The 15,852-nt window shown below is 47.8% G+C and overlaps 8 protein-coding genes across 8 annotated transcripts; 2 read left to right on the forward strand and 6 right to left on the reverse strand.

The window, feature by feature from the left end:
* Positions 1-1,021: 1,021 nt before the first annotated feature.
* On the reverse strand, positions 1,022-1,681 carry N7471_005493 (med21 domain-containing protein; the record flags this gene model as incomplete). The annotated part of the gene is made up of 2 exons (XM_057278212.1): positions 1,022-1,579; positions 1,640-1,681. The coding sequence occupies 2 exons, from the start codon at positions 1,679-1,681 to the stop codon at positions 1,022-1,024; spliced, it is 600 nt and encodes a 199-aa protein (XP_057137822.1).
* A 144-nt stretch (positions 1,682-1,825) lies between these two features.
* N7471_005494 (uncharacterized protein) lies at positions 1,826-2,800 on the forward strand (the record flags this gene model as incomplete). The annotated part of the gene is made up of 1 exon (XM_057278213.1): positions 1,826-2,800. One exon carries the CDS (start codon positions 1,826-1,828, stop codon positions 2,798-2,800), a length of 975 nt encoding a protein of 324 aa, XP_057137823.1.
* A 196-nt stretch (positions 2,801-2,996) lies between these two features.
* On the reverse strand, positions 2,997-3,892 carry N7471_005495 (kinetochore Spc24 family protein; the record flags this gene model as incomplete). The annotated part of the gene is made up of 3 exons (XM_057278214.1): positions 2,997-3,174; positions 3,228-3,625; positions 3,686-3,892. The coding sequence occupies 3 exons, from the start codon at positions 3,890-3,892 to the stop codon at positions 2,997-2,999; spliced, it is 783 nt and encodes a 260-aa protein (XP_057137824.1).
* A 76-nt stretch (positions 3,893-3,968) lies between these two features.
* Positions 3,969-4,642, forward strand: N7471_005496 (mitochondrial fission 1 protein; the record flags this gene model as incomplete). Its single annotated transcript, XM_057278215.1, has 4 exons — positions 3,969-3,984; positions 4,046-4,064; positions 4,139-4,232; positions 4,313-4,642. 4 exons carry the CDS (start codon positions 3,969-3,971, stop codon positions 4,640-4,642), a joined length of 459 nt encoding a protein of 152 aa, XP_057137825.1.
* A 378-nt stretch (positions 4,643-5,020) lies between these two features.
* Positions 5,021-5,757, reverse strand: N7471_005497 (beta-class carbonic anhydrase; the record flags this gene model as incomplete). Its single annotated transcript, XM_057278216.1, has 4 exons — positions 5,021-5,254; positions 5,344-5,483; positions 5,550-5,587; positions 5,672-5,757. 4 exons carry the CDS (start codon positions 5,755-5,757, stop codon positions 5,021-5,023), a joined length of 498 nt encoding a protein of 165 aa, XP_057137826.1.
* A 410-nt stretch (positions 5,758-6,167) lies between these two features.
* On the reverse strand, positions 6,168-7,852 carry N7471_005498 (putative aminotransferase family protein (LolT)). Its single transcript, XM_057278217.1, has 2 exons — positions 7,000-7,852; positions 6,168-6,924 (listed from the first exon to the last, which is right to left on the reverse strand). Exons 1-2 carry the CDS (start codon positions 7,677-7,679, stop codon positions 6,231-6,233), a joined length of 1,374 nt encoding a protein of 457 aa, XP_057137827.1. The 5' UTR covers positions 7,680-7,852; the 3' UTR covers positions 6,168-6,230.
* Positions 7,853-8,215: 363 nt separating this feature from the next.
* On the reverse strand, positions 8,216-10,958 carry N7471_005499 (Zn(II)2Cys6 transcription factor). The gene is made up of 4 exons (XM_057278218.1): positions 10,025-10,958; positions 9,538-9,972; positions 8,583-9,465; positions 8,216-8,500 (listed from the first exon to the last, which is right to left on the reverse strand). The coding sequence occupies exons 1-4, from the start codon at positions 10,936-10,938 to the stop codon at positions 8,456-8,458; spliced, it is 2,277 nt and encodes a 758-aa protein (XP_057137828.1). The 5' UTR covers positions 10,939-10,958; the 3' UTR covers positions 8,216-8,455.
* Positions 10,959-12,178: 1,220 nt separating this feature from the next.
* N7471_005500 (Zn(II)2Cys6 transcription factor domain-containing protein) lies at positions 12,179-12,915 on the reverse strand (the record flags this gene model as incomplete). The annotated part of the gene is made up of 2 exons (XM_057278219.1): positions 12,179-12,638; positions 12,742-12,915. The coding sequence occupies 2 exons, from the start codon at positions 12,913-12,915 to the stop codon at positions 12,276-12,278; spliced, it is 537 nt and encodes a 178-aa protein (XP_057137829.1). The 3' UTR covers positions 12,179-12,275.
* Positions 12,916-15,852: the final 2,937 nt, after the last annotated feature.

A 15,852-nucleotide genomic window follows, 5' to 3' on the forward strand; every position in this document is an offset into this window, starting at 1 on the left:
CCACGCAGAGTCTTCTCGAAGCTCCCGCTATAATCAACAATGGACCTGACAACCTTTTCCTTACTCTTTGCGTTCTTATTCTCGGAATATCATGAATGATTACCTCCTAGCCAAGTCCACCTACCCCAAGGCCCTATTTAACTTTGTGAAGAGCCATAGACTGACCCACATACTTCCTATGCCAGTGGCTGAGTCTTCTATAGAAGCTCCTAGCCGCAAGGGTGGTGTCCAAAAGATTGTCAGATCTCTTGAAGAACGCCGGGCTACCCATGAAGTGAATACGACTCTTCCTATGTATACAGAACAGCTACTTTCTGCACGACTCTCTAGTGATCTACTTGAGGATTGCTAAAGGGAAATGGGGGCTCACTGAGTGGTTACTCACCTACCTAGGCACCTATATACCGTGCATCTCAGATAAATCAGTGCTCGGGGATATAGGAAGAGTCGTATTGACTTCATGGGTAGCACGGCGTTCTTCGTGTGATCTGACAATCTTTTTGGACACCGCGCTTGCAGCTAGGAGCTTCTCTAGAAGACTCAACCACTGGCATAGGAAGTGTATGCATCAGTCTATAGGTTTTGGCAAAGTTAAATAGGTTTGTGAGGTAGGGGGGTTGTATGAAGATGTCATTTGTTCTAGTTACTATGCCCATCACTTCAAAGCAACAGACGACCAGAAAGTCAATATCAATATCAACATACGTAGCTAGCTTGGTTAGCTAGACCCTGTACATACCGTCCTCTGGCTAGCATACAAACACACCATTCTTCTAGGTATCGGGATCAGATGGCATTAGCATTTTGCAAAACCAGACTCCATCGCGAGATTGGAAAAAAACCAGAATGGTGTCATGTGGTATTCGTGAGATTGATTCTTGTGTCTGTGCAATCGGTAAAAGACCCTCCATCACATAACGCCGAGAATATAGCAAGGAAAATGAAAACCCGCGCTAGCCCTATCTGTTTCATATAACTCCGAAATTGCAGGTAAATCGTATCGTTCTGAGAACACACAGAATCACTTTTGAGGGTACCCATCCCCATGGATACCCACAGCGACAGCGCCGAGCACATCATCCAGCCGAGCTCTCAACTTTTTCAACTCCCGGACTTTCGCAGCGCGCTCTTTCTCAACACCTCGGAGTTCTGTCTCGAGTTCCCGTATTCTGGTCTCTTGCTCAGCCTCAGAGGCGCCAATCCCGGGAAGCACAGAGATGAGGTACTCGATCTGCTGTTCCTTGATAATGAGATCGCGCGCAAGCTCCCGCTGCCGGCTCGCAAATGTGCTGGGTGAGTCCGGTGCGGGAGGAAGGTTGGGATCTTCACCTTCTAGTGCTGTCCCTGGTGCAGCTCCGGGTTGTTGAGGAGGCGCAAGCGGGGGTGATGCATTTCCTGCAACGGCGGCTGCACCCCCCACCTTGTTTGCGATGGCTGCTGGGACCGGTGGTGATGACGAGTTCTTGGTGATTTTGGCTAGGGCCGGTACTGCGTCGGGGACATTCGGGGGTGGTGTCGTGGGGGCATTGTCGTGGTATGTTGTGAGATAGCCAAGTGTTGCGTAGAATTGGGTTGCGAGCTATTTTGTCCGTATGGTGAGCAAGAGTTTGAATGTAGGTTTTGGGGGAGCGGATTTTACCTGATCCAGGCAAGTCTGGAGCTGCGTGAGAATGTCAGCCATGTTAGCGACTCGAAAAGAAAATGAAAGAAGCTTGGATTGACTTGAGAAAGAAAAGTAGAATGCCTGGTCGAGCGAAAGAAGCGGAGCAAATGCGGAGAGAAGCTCCAATGCGGTGAGATGGGCTTTTCTCCCTCACATCACTCAATGCGCCTGTTGCGACTACACCATGGCCTTGCTGCCGGATACTCTCCCTTGAGACTCGGACAAAATAGCTGTCGCTGCTTTTCCAGCTCACAGGTTCATCATGGGCTGACCCCGTTTACCCGCCGGCTCTTCAAACTCCCCTCGGCCCCATCTCCACCTTCGCAACACCACAATAACCTGACGACATTTCTCTCTTACGCGGAGCATATTTCTCTCCCAGTGACGAGTACGGTACATGTCGGCACGCACTACGAGTATACCGTCCTCAAAACCCTACGTCGTTACGCGCTAAGCCTCGACCGTATCGGCGGTCGCGATGACGCCGGCATCGACCTTGTTGGCACTTGGCACCTTCCGGGGCGAGAGCGAGAGCGTGCACTCCGTGTACTAGTACAATGCAAATCACTCAAGACCAAACTGGGCCCTAATGTCGTCCGCGAGCTAGAAGGAACCTTCCGCCAAGCACCTGTCGGATGGCGTACGGGCGAGACGGTTGGTGTGCTGGTGAGCCCCCGCGAGGCAACTAAAGGTGTTCGAGATACATTATCTCGGAGCACATATCCGTTGTTCTGGATGATGATCGAACGCGACGGATCCTTGAAGCAGGCACTTTGGAATGCCCGTGCAGAGGAACTTGGGATTGCCCCTCTAGGCGTGGAAACACGATATGGAACCACAGAAGACCCCGAGTCGGGCTCCGTTACAAAGGAAATGCTATTGACCTGGGATGGATGTGATATCCCCAATATGGACCGGGTGGAGCAAAACCTTACCGAGTTCGCCGAGCAATGGGTCGCATCCTGGGGTATGAACTTGTCGGAAATCCAGAAGGGGGAGCTATTGGATGCTGCAGAAAGAGTCCTACCACATGACATCTCTGCTCAATTGCTTGATAGGACAATATCGGACGCAGACCGGAAGAAGGTCATTCAAGCCTTACAAGAGCGGCTACAACAGCAGCCAGCATCTGAGTGAACGCTCTACTACTGAAAAATATGCTATATCCAGGCAGCCATATGGCTGGAATGTATGAATAAGAATTGTATGACTTATGACAGAAAATAATCCAAGGGTATAGAAACACCAACAACAATAGAAAGACACGGCTTCCAGCCTCCAAAAATCAAACGCCAGAGAGCACAGGCACACACAAAACCGTCCCTCGTCATGATCATCCTTGCATCGTTGACCAAAAGTAGTTTGCGTAGAAGAAGCGGGAGAATTTCGGGTCGATATTGACGACATGAACATCGCCCTTGCGACTATTACGAATGACCGCTCTGTTGAAATTGCCCGCCTCATCGGGCTCGATATCAACACCGAGAGAACGGAAGATCTTGAGGCGCAGACTAGATAGATATTAGCAAGAGTATCAATCCAAGACCGGGACACAGGCACGCACATTGTCGCATCATCGGCCTCACGCTCGCGCCGCGTTGTTTCGTCACCCTCGAGACCTTGGGACTCCAGGTCGACCAGTCTTTCCTTAAGCATCTCTAGCTCGCTCTCCAGGCGCTCGCTTTCAATTTCTAGTTCTGATGCAGCCTTGGCGATGCGAAATTTCTTGGTGTCTAACTCCACAATCTCCGCCGCGTGTTTGCCCGAGTCGTGCACGGCCACGGCTTCTTCGTGTTGTGTAGATAGGGAATTCAGGTGTCGTGAAAGTTTTCGCATGGCCGACTCGGCCTCGCGAATGCGCAGATCGCGCGATTGCTGGAGACTTGAGAGCGAGTCATTGATGCGTGTGACGGCTTGTTTATCGGGGTGGATGTTGAAGTTGCCGATCGTGTGGTGGATGAGCTGAAACCGTCAGTAAATTTCTTGAGTCTAAATTATGAGAGAAAATAGAGCAGCACATACAGTTCCAGGGTCCTCGTCGAGCAACATGGTGTCGGTGGTTACAAGATGTCGAGGTGGAAAGTCAGTTGTTTTGGGTTTGTTGCGGCAGCAACAGCCACTGCACCGCCACATATGTTGCTCCTCCGCAAAGTGACGTTGCGCTTGTGATTTCTCCGTCCTCGCTTTTACCTTCTCGTCCAACGCAACGACGACTTTTACTTTTGACAAACTGTTATTGAATTGCTGGAACTATTGTTCTGATCAATATTTCACGATCTAAAAACCACCAACTCCCTATCTCGCCATGTCCAACCTTCCATGTAGGTGGTTTGTTCCGACTGATGCCTGATGCTTGAAAACTGACTAGCTTTGCTCCTCCAGATGCCGCCGATGCGGAAAGGTTTGTTTTCCGCGAAAAAGTCAGGAAAGAAAATCTCGGAACAGTAAGAACTGACTTGACTATCACCGACACAGTCCCTTGAAACCCGCCGAGCTACAGGTCCTAAGAACGCAATACGAGAAAGAAGGAGACTACGTCGGGATCCAGACAAAGTTCAACTACGCATGGGTACGGTTTATCCAGCCTTGATCAGGTATTCCCGCGCTAACCGGTGCTCCCCGCCTATGCGGGGGTTGTATTGACTATAGGGTCTGATCAAATCCAACATCCGTTCCGAGCAGCAAGAAGGTGTTCGCCTGCTTTCAGAGATCTTCCGAGGAGCTCCAGAGCGGCGACGCGAATGCCTCTATTATTTGGCCCTCGGCAACTTCAAGCTAGGCAATTACGGCGAAGCCCGCCGATACAACGATTTGCTCCTGGAGAAGGAGCCCGCAAACCTTCAGGCTGCTAGCCTTGGGTCACTCATCGATGATAAGGTCGCCAAGGAGGGTCTGGTAGGCGTTGCGATTGTGGGTGGCTTGGCTCTCGTCGCGGGTGTGGTTGGTAGTTTGGTGATCAAGGGAGCCAGAAGACGGTAAACACCCATTTAGGATTGGCGTGGTCTGCAAGGGCCATGACAGCCGAAAGGGATTGTCTGGAGTATAATCACCTATGTATATTTTTCGTGTGGGATCTGACTCATTGGCCATTTGCGATTTTTCTTTTATTGTCGGAGCATCCGAGGGCGTTATCTTTGTCTCTACACTCTCTATCTCTATTTCTCTCTCTTTTTAAGCCACCGGTAAGTAGTGTGGTGATGTGCTACGTACCTGGCAATCGTACATAACCCAAAATTCATCTCATACGTGCATACACATAGGTTCTAGTAGCAAAACGATTTGGTCACATTCATAGATTGCTATGCAGTATATACCTCAGCATCGAAGCTCACTATGCTGCAATGTCGATAGTGTCAATTACTGATTCTCACCAACCTGAACAATCTTCCCGGTTTCAACTTCATACACATAGCCTGTGATTGGAACATCCAAGACAAGAGGACTATCCTTCAATAGTTGAATATCATCCCGAACGCTCTGCTCGAGATCCCCGAAGGGCAAAAACGCAATGTGGTCGACATTCTGGTGTAGATCCGCACGGATCTTGTCTCTGATCCCCTCGTCGGTGAAAGTGAGCATTCCACAGTTTGTCTGAAGATAATCAGCAATTGATTCAAAAGTTTTATAAGATATAAGCCAAGGTTGAGGCTTAGTCTCAATGGTCTGCAGGGGTTGTGTACATGGTGCACGATAACGATCTCGCGGGTGCCGAGCAGCTGCTGCGAAATGATGATGCTGCGCAGTGCGTCTGAGACTCTACCGCCGGCATTGCGGATTACATGCGCATCGCCTTCTTCGAGACCGAGGGCGCGGGCGGGGTCTAGAGAGTAGATAGTAGAGGTGAGTATCTTTTTTTTGTATCAGAAATACCGCACAGTATACGGACCAAGGCGCGCGTCCATGCAGGCCACCACGGCTATCTTTCTAAATCGAATAAATAAAGTCAGATGTCTTTTGCATGATACTGGAGTAGTAAGGATGGAGTTAGAACAAGCGATATCAACGCACCGCTGTGGGGGTAGCTGCAGGTCGCCCTTGGTGAAGGATGCGACGTAATTGGCATTGGCTGCTTCGAATTCCTTTGCGACAGACATGGTAGTTTTAGTATGTTTCGAATAGATTAATTTAGAGGACCTTGTGGTTGATCGTGGTATATAAGGAACATGCACACCCCGCTTCTGGTGTGATATGGCGGAAGAAAGGCAACATATTTTACCAATATTCCTCGCCAAAAATCAAGGTTTCGAGTGAAAGACAATCTTTAGTGCCGGTTCTTTTCTTTTCTTGAATTGCCGGAAAGTTATGGGTTGGCTGGAGTTAGTTATGAAGGGTTGTTTCAACTGTAGTTCATTCTTATATCAGGACAATTGCCATGTATCAAGTTGAAAAAGACTAGACCTAAAATGGACTCTACAGGCCTTCCCTGGGCAGCCCTGGAGGTGAAGATAGTATCATCGGTCTAGCTTTGACCTACTTATTACTCCTGTCCCTAATATGAGCCCGGTTATGAATGTAGTGATTATTTCCAATTATTGCTATTCAATCAGTCCTAATATAGGCAAACAGATCAAGCCTTGAACTCCTTCTTCGCAACCCGTTCACAAAGGTCGCGCAAGACAACCCCAACAGATTCGAAATCACTTGTCTCCAAGTAAGTCTGGCCACTCAGACGAGTCCATAACCAAGAGCCATGGCGGAAAGTTGGCAGGAAAGTGTTATGTTCATCCATCAACTGCTTCTGAATCCAAGAAAATGCCTTCGAAGCTTCTTCCTCAGACAACACAACCAAAGGGGTATGGTCGAAAGATTCAGTCTCCTTTCCGGCCGGAGCAACAGCAATAGGCAGCCGGACCGTAGTCAGGGCACACTGGCGCATACGGCTCTCCTGGCCAGGCTTCAGATCAGGTTCTTGCAAGACATCAGTACCGAGAGCGGCAGCAACAGCGTCTGCGCCTTCATTTGCAACACGTTGGATGTAGGCAATAATAGCATCCTCGCCTCCGCAGACTTCGGCGCGGAATTTCAGCGCGGCCGGGACGCAAAGGTACGCGGAGTCATCACTGGTGGCGACGAACTCGAAGAGTTGCTCAAAGGCAGTCTTTGTCACGGGAGCGTTGGGGTCTTCGAACACCGAGGCGATAGTCTCGGGAGAGTCCGCGGCTGGGATAAATCCCCAAGATGTTGGCATGGTGGTGCGCATTAGATGCTGGTTACGTCGGGGGATGTAGAGGATTGCACAGCTGCGGGGTGTGTAGAGCCACCTTTATGGAGCTGGGTCAATATTCGAGGATTCTTTAAGTCATTGGAAAGAGTAGGATAATGGGGATACTTCATACTTGTGACAATTTGATACGAAGAAGTCAGGCTGTAGCTTTTCCATATCGAGATGGATATTTCCAAGGCCGTGCGCAGCATCGATGACGCTCAAAATACCCTCTTCACGGCAAATTGCAGTAATCCGTTCGAAGGGGAACCGCACACCTGGATTACTGACGATGGCGTCGAAGACACTGGCCCGGACTTTGAGTCCCTCTTCACGAGTTTCGCGAATCACCTCGCGGAAACGGCGTTCTAGCTCATCTTCGGTAATGGGGAACTGGAAAGACACTTTTCGCGATTGCAAAGAGCTATGCTCCTGTAGTGAGACAACGCCCTTCTCAACAGCACCGTAGACGGGCTCAAAGTAAATGAGTGCCTCGCCCGGTTGAAAATCCAAGTTATACAGTACCGTCGCAACGCCTGTAGTCGCATTTTTAACAAACACGCACTCTTCCCGCTGAGCATTGAGGAGCTTTGCGACAGCCGCACGAGCTACGTCCAGATGCTCTGCGTGGTATCGGCGGATGTATGGATCGGGCCGCACATCGGCAAGATCCATGAACGCACGCTGTGCGTCTTTAACAGCAATCGGATGGGCACCAAACGATCCATGGTTCAGGTTCTTATACGTGGGATCGAACATCCAGTGCTTCAGCATCGGCTTGCCGAAGGAAGTTGATTGACTTGTCGCGGTCATGATGTTGGAAGAATGCAAGAAAGCTTGGAAATAGTAGTGGGATGAGTTCTTAACACCGCAACTTCAGCGAGAGGAAGACAATTTATACACAAAACCGAAGCGCAATGACTCAAGTTGGCTATACGATAACTTTGTCAATGTTTCAAACACCGAAAGGTTCTAACGCCGACCTAGGTAAAAACACAAGTGAGTCACGCCGAGCCAATGACGACCCTCTTGCGATGCTACCCGGAGATCCACATGCCGCCGAAGGGCGTAGAAGTAGACCATTGCGTATCATACAAAGTTAAGATAGGAGATAGGAATGTGCATAAGATCAGTATACTGATTTGCATTGCTTGCATTGACACGCTTGTACAGTAGTAGGTCTTGGGAGCCACGACAATGCGGCTTTTAGCCGAACATAAAATAAGCCATTTTATAGTCCATCCCTATATAATTGTGACATCCAAGGTGAAATGTCGCACTATGTTGTATTGGATTGAATATTTAAGGGCCTGAAGATGCTAAAAGGCAATGTATATGTCTATAGGTTATGTTGTTTCTGATTAACTCTGTATCCAACCATCTAACGGAACTGAGGGAGAGTAACAAGCTACTTGGAGAACGTTCACCGCGGTGGTCTCATGCAGTATTGACCGCCACTGAATCATAATTTGTAAACCGAATAGCGTGTTGAGGGAAGAATGGCCAGAATGCAACACGAACTGTAGCAGGATATTTGCAATTGAACGCGATTTTGGCTTTGTGACCCGTAAGCTACATGCATCCTGTGCTTAAAAGTTAAATGTAGAAGGGTCGTTAGGGAGATTGGAAAATGCCTAGAACAAAGTGTTAACACAAGGTGTGCATAGGCGAGCGATCTTCTGTATTTGGACTCGTCAAGAAAAGCATAATACATACCCATGAGTCAAGTTGAGCCCACCAGATCGATCCCTCGAGGCTCTCAAGGAAGCCAGCATCGTCTCCCGTATTGATCCCCAAATCGGTTGGCTGCATCATGAAATCAACCGCCTGGGCGTCGAAGAGAACCGACTTTATATCTGCATTCTGTGAAGGCTCTCCTGAGACATAGAGAGTATCATTTTCACCAGAAGACTGAGTCCGAGTTTTGACAGAGAGCCCATTGGACCCAATCTGTCGATGAACCTCCTGTCTCAACTCCTCCAGAATAATCCCGTAGCGACGGCTCGGACAGTTCTTGCGTGTAGCTTCAGCAAGATGTTGCTGACAAGATTCAGCAAGAGAAAAAAGCTGGCGCAATTTTCCTGAATCATCGGGACTTCCGACCGAAGAGATAGAGGCTGAGCTAGATCCGCCCGATGACTTACGGTGCTGTTGGATGGTATGGATGTAAACGACCAAAACAGCACAGAAGCACACGTAGTGTGTGAACCAAAAGGACTGAATCAGCACGCCCTGATGCGCTAGACCATCGGTTATTGTCATGATGTCCTCGGCAGCCTGGATGCATTTCTGGACGTGTGAGCTGACCATCGGGTGCGGGACTTTCGGTCTACGGCTGAGGTCTGTGAAATCGTTCAAGAGGAATGAGCGGGTGACGTGGATCATCGCATGTGAGTAGGCAAGTTGGAGAACTTGGCTTTGGCGGCAGAGGGGTGGGATTAAACTGGTTGGGTGAACACTGTTGAATAAGGGTGGGACTGTTTCTTTCCATTTTTCGAGTTCTGAGGTTAGGCGGATTGCGGTCTCGATGGGGGAGTCTCGAGAGACGGTGTTTATGCTGTATAGTTGACGGGAAATGTCGCCCAGGATACGACCGAGTCTGGGTTCAGTGTTAGGTGCCCAGGTACATATACAATATGAGATAAGTACAGGGTAGGTATGAGGGACTCACCGGTAATGAAGAACAGAGGCAATCATCATGCTGTCCGTGGATCCTGTTCTCCGCATCGGATCTTCTTCGAGTAAGTCTTCGTCGTTCGTCTCGTCCGGTAGTTCTTGGTCGATGTCCTCGTCGTGGAGCAGACGAGGTCTTCCGAACATAATGCTTAGATATTTATCTAGAGTATATACACTCCAGAAGATGCGCTTGCGGAGCTCCAATTCTAGATATGAGCACCCATTATTCGAGACTTTGGCTGACCGTTTCCTGTGTAATCCGAGTGCTGTCACAATCTGCATTGTTGTGCCGAATGAGTACCAGCATTCGTTGGCCCGTGACGATGACAGCAGATATAGGCATTGGCCCAGCCGAGCCTGGATGGTTTCCAGTCGTGGCGGCCCTGACTCGAGAGAAGACATGTATTTCGACGCTGCATACCAGCGCTCACTATAATCTTTCAGTTAGACCCCTCTTCTGACCATATCAATAGATTGCTAACCTTTCTAGCCTTTCACTCCGCCTACCAGGCATTCCCCCGGGCCTCATTTCCACGTACAAAGTACTCACAGCAATGATCATCAGAACGATAGCAGTCCGAGCAACCATATTTCCCACGGGGAGATTCGAGAGGCCGATGTTATTTTGGTAAACCTGTCTAGTCCACTCTTCCACATTGCCCCTATGTACAAACCGATAAGTCACCATGGAGTAATCGAAGTAAATTCCCACCAGCTCCAGCGCCTTTTCCAGAGATGGGAGGGTAAATTCCGCCTCTTGGGAGTTGGAGTAAGGCTTATCACCAAACATAAAGACAGCTGTATTCCGCGAGGACTCGTTTTGAAGTTCATCCGGATAATGCGTCGTTTCATCTTGATGTAGACGACTCCATACACGATTGATAAACGACACACCGGATGAAGGACCGAGGTAATTACCCTCAAAATCCGTTGATCCTGGCTCTGGTGAGTTCCGCGATGACACCACATGCTGGGTTTGGGTTTTGTTTTGGTTTGGAAGTAGATTGTCGGTCACAGTCGAGTCCCGACCATTGCCCTGTAGATTGGGGCTGGACGTACGCCAATCCACATCCCCAAATGTACGACGCCCAGTGGGAGTTGAAAGTGGACTCGGTGATGCAGGAAGAGGGTCTGGTGGTAGCCCCCGAGAGTACGCGGCCTTGTATCTGCATGGCAGTGACAGTCGCGTACATCTTGTGCATGGTAAAGTACCAGTACACCTGGTTTTCTTTACTTTGCACGAGTCACAGGCTCTGGTTATTTTCTGGCGGTTTGCAACGCCATCTTTTAATGTGTCGGATGCTTTCCTCTTCTTAGACGGCAATTCTGTTGAAGTTTCATTTATTTTGATCGCGGGCCGAGGAGATTCATGCATGGCAACGCTAGTGGTTGTCATATCGAGATCGGCAAGACAGGCCGAGCCAGGGAATTAATTCCCGAATATCGAAAGGAGATGACTTCGAAATACCTAGAGGTAGTTTAGAGAGGAGAAGTATCCGGGGAAGAGGGGGAAATTGGGAAAAGCACAGGATCTCGGCAAGTCTCCGGTCGGCGCGGGGATGCCTCCACCTCCCCGGATTCTTACTATGTACCTAGGTATCTATATAGAAGGTATTGAAAGTACAGATATGGGTTAATCTACACAAGTTACGGTGACTAAGGAAGATCAAGAAAGAAACATAATCCCCCTGTTATCAGGCTTTCACCGAATAATGGGCTGTTCACTGAAGGCGATGATCGTATAGACATCATCCAACGAAATCGCTCACTTGCTCTTTGTAGCTACAAGATAAAAAATCAACTTTTACATGAACCCTCGGTAAGCAATTTTACCGAAGGTTCGATAGCCATATTAGTTGATTGACACTGGCATGGGATTGATAGGAGTCGGCAGAAGAAGAAAATGCTCAACAATATGATAGTGTGATCAGTTGCCCTTGTAACCCCGAATGTAATTTGGGGAATCCAATATCATTTTGGAATGCAATTGGCTGACACTGACAGATAGAAGCCTCGATCTGCACGAGAGGACAACTGGTTCGCATCATAGACTGAAGAAGCATATAGTATGGTTTCAGTGAACCGAGATGAAGTTGAGATGAAGTTGAGTCATATCTCTGTTGAAAGAAAAAATGTGGGAAAGGCCCTAGGCTAGGAAGGATATTCATTGCAGGCTGGTTGCTGGGAGAATATCTGCCAGGAGGTAATGCGAAAGTCAATATAAAAGAAAAATCCCACTTGCTCCGTATCCACCAACACCCCGGCGTTTAACTGGGTATCTCTGGGTATATTCACTTCTGTTAAGGCATATCGGGACTCTCCACAATTTTGCAAACTTTTAAAGCCTCCTCTTCTGGGATGGCAAAGAATATTTGCAACGAAAAAAGGAAATCGCTAGGGCTCGGATAAGAGAATAGGAACAGTCTGGTTTCTTTGCGAGATCTCAATATGTCTCGAGATATGGCAATAAACTTAAAGATGGAGCTGGTCACACAGCTAGAAGGAGTAATGTGACGGTTCTCTGAATGACCTGCTCCATCTCAAACGCGACACGAATAACAGCTATAAAGGGAAACGCTATGAAACAACCAGGTTCGTTTGGTCGTTCGAGGATTTGGGATCGAGAAGATTTGGGATCGAGAAGATTTGGCGAGGATTCGGAGGAGACGGGGGTAACTCTGGCACATATTCGTCCAGAGATGTGTATAATGCCCGATAAGAAATTAGGCTAATTCAGCGATGAGGGCCGTAATAATTGCCCATGTTACTGTTGGGAGTAATGTTCAGGTTCAGGTCTGAGTCGCGCACGCCTGAATTGCGGGAGTCAAATTGACTATCATCTTCCAAGAGACGAGTGAGGGTTTCTCGAATCTGTCCAGGGGTTGCTCCCGATCGTATGGTATTGACGATTAATTGCACCGTTGGGCGGTCACTATCTCGGATGAGTCCGAGGAGATCATCCACGAATGACCGGAAATGGTCCAATTGGTCCTGGATTCTCTTGGCGGAGGCCTTACGGCGTCTGTCGGCGGCTTCATCGAAGACACATTCGCGGGCGTGGGTTGAGCATTCGGTGCAATGAGGAGGGCCGGTACACTAACAAGACCGAAAAAAGGAGCATGTCAGATTGATTTGGAGTACAGGTTAGGTGAAAACAAGGGGAGAGATAGGAAAAATAGGAAGTGTAGTGAATGTGTACCCTGGTCCGGCGCTTTTGACACTCTGTACAAGCCGTCGATGCTCGCCTCATGCGTTTCTCTTCTGGTGCACTCCCGCCAGAAGGACTCCCTGCCCCCTCTCCCGCATCTCCTCCGCCGAGTAGCCTGGTACGAGGCGCAAGAGGCCTATAGCCCCGGGGTGTCTGTTCACTCATCAAGTCGCGCAAAGAAACAAGGTGATAAATAGCAAATCAGAAGCCCAACTGTCTTCCCAGCCACCATTTCAAAGCATGATAATCAAGCAAATCACATGGACGGACAGATCATAGAGAGAGAGTTATAGAATGGAGAAAGAGAGGAGGGGCCCTGGGGCCGCGCTAGACCTATGCAGTGAATTCTGCACTGTGCGCTGCTTAGATTAGAAGGGCATGGGGGCAAAGTGGGGGAAAGGGGAGATAATAAGAAAGCGGAAAAAAATAGGAAATAATAGGAAAAATAGTAAAATAGGAAAATAGGAAAATAACAGGTAAATAACAGGTAAAGAAATGGGGGAAATTGGAAAAAACAGGGAAAAAAACAGGGAAAAGGGTGGCGGGTGTGGGCCTCTAAGCTGGCATGTCCGCTAGGAAAATAAGCAAAGTAAATAGAGCTGTCGGAGAGCTTCCAGGAACCAAATAATCGTTGATCTAAGATGTCCAATATCAAAATATCAGAATATCAGAATATGAATTATACCAAAAATCAGTGCAATTCTCTTCTCTTGCTAATGGTAAAAGGGTAAAATAGCAACAATTACTTGAAATTCATATGTATGAAGTAGTACAGAGTAGAAATAATTTAATCCCTATATATCTATATATCTATATATCTATATATTATATATACAATGGTCATTTTTTCCTGACAATATTTTTCACGTTTTATACATGTTCCTTCATATGCCTATATGGGTCTAATCCTATCCATAACCCTAATTTATCGACCCCGGAGTTAGTTTCCGGGGTAAATGATAGGCTCAACCCAACATTGAAGATTTCCATGAAATCATGACCCTACTTCACTCAGATGTGAGCCTTGGGAGCCTCTCTGATAACACTTATATTGAACATTGTCCTAAGATCCGCTCGGTTCCTAGACTCGTCTTTTCCCGGGTTCCTCTTTCTGTATGGAAAAAAAAAAAAACCGGTCTATGCCCTTCAGTCGATCCTTGACATTCTCGGTTCACTTTGTCGATCCGGAGATCGAGAGTCCGAAGCGATTTGTTTTGTTTTTTTTTTGTTTTTGTTTTTTCTCTATCTTCTTGCGCAAGGCTCCGGGAAATGACTCCAGTTTCGTCTACGCGTCGATATATCCATACTCAGATTTCTTCCCTCTGTTGAAATATTACCATTCTAGAAATTCCACCTAACATTGGCCTACGTAGGTTGTGCAGTCCTCCCTAGACGATGTGCAAACTCCACCAACGTTTGTCAAACCCCACTGTGGCTGTTTTTTGCCACACAAGTGAACCAAAGATATGCAAGTGGCTAAAGCGATCACTTTTACAGGTACTCGTGTAAACCATAATTTCTGACCTGTTCTTTCTGGAATTTACTCGCCTGGATTAAGTAACGGGAAGCGAACATCTCTCTGATCCTTAGTACAAAGTAGCTCAATATTGGAAAGTTCATCCGTTTCCAAGTGTCGACTAACACCCTATCGGACTGACGAAAGGAATAACACTATATAAATATATAAATATGGGGTACTTACAACGGGGCACTGGGCTCTGGGAGCCTCTTAGGGCTTGCTCTACCAAGGTTTGTTAGGGCAGTCAGCAGATTCTTGAAAAGTGTCCCTTGATTCCCCCATTTGGATGGCCGAACTCTGTTCCGTGTATGGATTATATGCACACACAATCTCACCTGACGATTGTGTGCATTGAATATCCTTCGAAGTGCTGACTGCAGAGTACATATATCCCATGGATGCGATTTCAACTGACACCCACCTGTGGATATAGCAATAAGACAAAGTGGGACGAGGCAAGCCTAAAATGGGCCAAGATAAACCTTGGAAGCCAAACTATTCCGTACAGCCTTCTGGTATAGATTTGACAGGTGGGCCACAATCCAGCACTCTGCTCGGTGCCGGCGAAGAGTTCCATGGTCCATCTTGAGAAGGGGCAATTTCAAGGCCCTCATCTTGTTCCTGACTTGATGCAGACTTCACCGTATCGATTTCGCTATGCACGACATGGTCTATCACTTTAACATGTATTTTCTTTTTTTTATTAAAAAAGAACCAAGATAAAGAGAAACAAAAACCCGTCACCGCAGAATTGTACATGGCTGTTACCTTGACGTCCAATAATTGCCCGGGAGAATACTTCCGTACCATACATGATTTGTTCAAATGTTTCTCATTGCCGAGCAAAAAAACTTGAAAGCAAGAAGGTATTCGCAACTCGTGCTTTTCTTAGCAAATTCAACCATGGCTCAGATGTCTGCAGAGACGCGAAGAACCGTTGCTCCTCCTGGTCATCCAATCTCGTCTATGTATTAGATTCGGGGGCTTATTCAATATAAGCGAGTCGACGTACGGAGTATGCTATATTGTAGATGCATGTCCTCAATCCCTGCAATCTTACCCCATATCAGTATAAACCACACATTCTCCATTCCCAATTTACAAATATCTCCACTATCCCAACCCCCGTGCTTCTACCACGCACAGTTCTTGTGCCCATTCACCGATCTTCGGCACCACAGCGCTACGTGGCCCCTAACCAGTAGGTACAGGTCCAAACCATTCAAGGATGTGTAATCCTACCTACTACATAGGGCTACCTAGGGCCATGCAAGGAAGAAAGCTTCTCGAGTTGCCCTAGATCAAGCACTCCATACTAGATTGTTACGTGTTGCCCTAATCTATTTATCCCGGCTCTAAGGATAGCGGGGCCGGAGACGAAATCGCAATTTCGTGAAAAAAGGGAGGGAAAAAAAGAAAATCCAAACCCATAACGGAGTGCTGGATACGGACGTAGTCCGGATACTGGATGTATCCACTCCATTGCCCCCAGCGCTCCTTGATAGGATTACTCCCTTGGATGGCCCTCAAGAAGCGGTCAAAGTTGGGATTCGCTACAAGTGTCCTCTTATTTAGGGCTATCT

This window comes from Penicillium samsonianum (assembly GCF_028829775.1).
Source record: "Penicillium samsonianum strain IBT 33392 chromosome Unknown utg000003l_segment0_segment0, whole genome shotgun sequence".
Taxonomy (NCBI): domain Eukaryota; kingdom Fungi; phylum Ascomycota; class Eurotiomycetes; order Eurotiales; family Aspergillaceae; genus Penicillium; species Penicillium samsonianum.